The sequence below is a fragment of the Trachurus trachurus genome (assembly GCF_905171665.1).
Source record: "Trachurus trachurus genome assembly, chromosome: 16".
NCBI lineage: Eukaryota > Metazoa > Chordata > Actinopteri > Carangiformes > Carangidae > Trachurus > Trachurus trachurus.
The window spans coordinates 6336414-6340800 of NC_139902.1; the positions used below are offsets into that span (position 1 = coordinate 6336414).

Below are 4387 nucleotides of genomic sequence, written 5' to 3' on the forward strand. Positions count from 1 at the left end.
TGATTTGTCTTGTTGCCATTCGTATATAAAGCATGGTCATATCAGAGTATGGTCTCATTTATAATATTTTATACAGTATTTTACCACACATGGTTATAGCAATGATACAGTAGAACATATGAATTAAAGACTTACTATAAAGTAAAGAATCTATAGCTCTACATCTTCTTGCATTGATGATGAGTGTGGCTCATATCTTATGTGCTAATAATAATCCCAAAACATCCTCCAAACCCAAGTTTTCCAGTCATATTCTGTGAAGCTTACATGTAACTAGCACCAAATTAGTACCAAAAAAGCATGAAATCTGCAGACTGGAGGGTTTCTCTTTAGGCTATTGGGATGATTTCAGTGGTGCATTGACATTCTGCAGGGCACGAGCCAGCCACCAGCTTGTCTTTGCATCCATGTATGACTTTCAAGGTTGGACAGTTCAGGTACTTGTTTATGTAAGGACACGGGTTGGCTGAAATAAAAGAAAAAACAGACACGGTAATGATGAGGTCAGCCAACTGCCTATTTTCTACTTAAGTAAACAATACTTCTTGTCGTATTGTTGTTTGCCATGCAGAGATTGCACATTGTGTGTTTGTCACGGTGTGTTTCTTACTGCAGAGGTTCTCTTCACAGGCGTCGGGGCAGGAAGCACATGGAGGTCCAGCCTTGTAAGGTGGCCATGTATTGAAGTTTCCTCTGTTAAATAGACAACAGTGATAACAAAACTTACAAACAGCTCCCTTAAGCCACCCACTAATCTACTGGTGGGACACAATGTAAAACAAGTTTATGGCTTTTGAGTGTGTGGAGGATGAATGAGTGGCACATACGCTCGATAGTAGTGGCAGGCATATAAGTAGATGTTGTTTGGACACAGCTTCATCCCACAGCCGACTTTGTAAGAGCTGTTCCACACCACCTGACAGGAGAAACACAATGTTGTTGTTTTATACATATATATAGCTTGAGAAATGCCTTTTGTAACACTTTCCAGACTGGTAGATGTCAGTTTTTTCATCTTTTCGTGAATTTCTTGAGATTGCAGCATGATGTGTTGCTTTTTTTTTTTTTTACAGTAGATCTCTTAGTCTACTTCACCTTGCAGACAGTTTCTATTTCTTGAACCAACAGGTCTGTCAGTGATCAGGCCTGGGTGTGGTAATTGAACTTAGCTTTCCAAAAAGAATAGGTTTATCACAGTTAGTTCATGATTTAACTTTTTCACACAGGGCCAGGTAGGTTTGAATAGCTTTTTTGTTGCATTCAAACTGCATTTTATATTTACTTGGGTTATCTGTGTCTAATATAAAAATCAGTTTGATGATCTTTAACATTTAAGTGTGATAAAATATGCAACAAAAAAAAAGGGGAAGGGGGCAAATACATTGTCATGGTACTGTATCTTTTAATCTATTATTTACAGTTGCTTATTCACAATCAGCCTTTGTTTGGAGTTGTGTTTCTGCCATTCACTCTCATTTTACCTCTGTTTTTGGCCTGGACCATCTCTGACAGAACTAGCTGCCATATTTAGCAGCTGGAATAAAGGGCAACTGGTGTTATAGAGCTTTTTTTGTTAGAAACAGCTGCCAGCCGTGGCCGATAAAACAATGAGACCAACAAAGCAGAGTGTGAATTAAACACCGAAGCTGTCGGCAGTAAAAATCAAAACAAGGGCTTAAAGATGCTAAAATCCACCATGGAGGTCAGATAACTGGAATGACAGGTGATAATTCTCTGTGTCTCTTCATCGCTACAAGCAACACCTTTCTCAAACAAGTGGTGATTTGATCCGTTGTTATTATAGCTGCTTTATTTAAAAGAAGACGCCATGAGAGTATCACTGCGACCAAAAATACAGCATGCCTTTTTGTCATATCTGCCATGACAACATTTCTAAGCCACCACATTTGTCTTTGTCAGCACATTAGGGTTGTCCTTAACACAACAGCTAAGTGTTACCTGTGTGTAGTGGCCGGTGGATTGGCCAGTGGACGATCCTTTGGGATACGTGTAGTGCAACACCTCGCTGTGCCAGCTGCTGATCACATCGGCCCATGAGTAGGGTTCGGATCCATAGAACATATTCTCACCCAATTCATATCCTGCTCGATGGTGAGAAACACATGGCAGCACTGATTAATGGGTGTCTGCAAATACACAGTTTTGTTTTCATGTTTTAGTAGATTAGATTATTTAGATAAAACAGGGTTCTTTAAAATGCCTATTGATGATAATCTCCTTAATGATAACACATCCTACTCTGTGTAATTCCTCATTTAAAAGAAGGTATGATGATTGGAGATAAGATAATGTTCACTGTGACTCTGACCATCAGTCACAAGGTCAGTCGGTTCACAGGGAGCCTTAATGTCTCTGAGGTAATATTCCCACCATCTGTGGAGCAAGGTGAAAGAGAACTAAAGCAATAGTAGGAATAAAGGAGTGAGAAACAGCCCTTTGTACCGTTTAGCATGCGGGTGTCCGGATCTCCATGAGCCAGAACACATTTGTCAACCCAGGCCTGAGCACTGACTGCGACCTCCTCACTGTACGCCTGTAAAAGAAAACTAAATTACACAACAAATTAAAGTTCCCCAGCTCCTATGTTCCCCGCTTTGTATGTGACCAGGGAACATAGGACCCTTTTTTAGAAAAAGGGTTCTACGTTCCCCCCCTATCTCCCCCAAAGGACCTGGGGAACATGCAATTTTTTTCCCATACCTGGAAGTGGAGTTGTGACATTGCAGATTTTTGCCTATTTTTGAGTGAGAAGTTGAGTTGTGACTTTGAGTGAGAAGTGGAATAACTTTTTGTTTATATCTAGTGAGTGAATTGTTATTAACTCATAAGTAAAAAAGTCCTACACAGTGGCCTCCATATAAAACCATTTTTTGTGAAGTCATAAATGACCTTGACTTTTGACCTCTGACCACCAAAATCAGTCAGCAGTCAATCCTTGTCTCAGATGAGGAATCTCTGAGACTGTGGCATCCACAAGAACAGGATGTATGTACCATACAAAATATTCCCCTGGCTTTGACTGTCAATAGTGTGGAGGTAGAGGAAGTTGTTTTATGACTGTCAGGTGTCTTGTGCAGGAAACGTGACCCACTTGCTGTTGTTTCCTTCTAGGACAGGTTAATGCAGGGGATTATGCACAAATATTGTCTCAGAAGCTAAATGTTGCACAAGTATAAACAAACCATTTTCAGCATGTTAGAGGCCGTAGGCTGCACCGCTCTCCTGAAGGCATTGTGCTTGTCAACGATCTCGGCCTGAACCGTTGTGCTCTCTGGGCAAATGTCTGCACACACACAGACACACCCAGACATCCAGACACACACACACACACACACACACACACACACACACACACACACACACACACACACACAGAAAAAACACCAGATTAAAGACATAATCATGGTATTTACTCTGGTGGCTTAATGTCCACAATATGACTCAAACGTATCCTGGTTTAATTACTATGAAATGACTTAACATAATAATAGAACATACAAAGAAGACTGTGCCAAATCCCATAATCTCAGTGGGAGATTTATTGGCATGGTCTCAGGATTGATGCTGGAAAAGAAAATACCTCTGTAAAGTTAAACACACTGATGCATTTCACCTGGTGCTTACCTTTCTGTGTGTTGACACCATGAAGAGCAGCGAAGAACATTTGAAAATGAGAGGAATTTAAAGTAAGTTCTCATCAGTGAAAAATAGGAGTTCATATACAAAACTTCTGCAATAATTTGTACTACTACTTATAATAATAATAACAATAATAATACTTCATGCACAAAATGTATATATATCAAATGTATGTGTTTCATACTTTTCAAAATGCAAGTTTGCAAAAGTCCTCACATACATAAAAAAGCACAACTGCCATCATGAACATGAGAGTAGAAATGAAACACAGTGAAAAAAAAACATTATGTTTAGGCTAACCCTTCATTTGTATGTTTCTAAAACATTTGTTAGCTTGTTTGCCCATACTCTCTACTCACCACATTGCAGGCTGACTGCACTTGATGCAGAGTCAAGATGCAAATCACAAGTGCAAACATTTTCCAGTTAAAAAGCAAAATACCTACAAGGGGGACGGAGGCAAACAGAAGAAGAATCGCCATGATATTTTGAAGTGCAATGTGATTTGATAATAAATCATTCCAGTCTTATTATTAAAATAAAAGTCAGTCCAATAATTAATTTGAACCCATTTTCTTATTGTTGAAATGTAATGTCCTACCAAAGCAAAAAGGGGAAAAATCATTTAATAAAAAAAAAAAAAAAAGTTAAATTCAAGAGTTTTAAGTTCAAGAGCAGTTATTTGTCACATGCAATAATACAAGATCATTGCAGTGACTTGATGTGT

At 38.9% G+C, this 4387-nt stretch overlaps 1 protein-coding gene across 1 annotated transcript; it reads right to left on the minus strand.

Annotated features, from left to right (window-relative positions):
* Positions 1 to 329: 329 nt before the first annotated feature.
* Positions 330 to 4079, minus strand: LOC310999184 (cysteine-rich venom protein latisemin; the record flags this gene model as incomplete). Its single annotated transcript, XM_083989508.1, has 7 exons — positions 330 to 466; positions 611 to 693; positions 828 to 916; positions 1960 to 2102; positions 2464 to 2554; positions 3204 to 3304; positions 4016 to 4079. The coding sequence occupies 7 exons, from the start codon at positions 4077 to 4079 to the stop codon at positions 330 to 332; spliced, it is 708 nt and encodes a 235-aa protein (XP_083845634.1).
* Between the last annotated feature and the right edge of the window lie 308 nt (positions 4080 to 4387).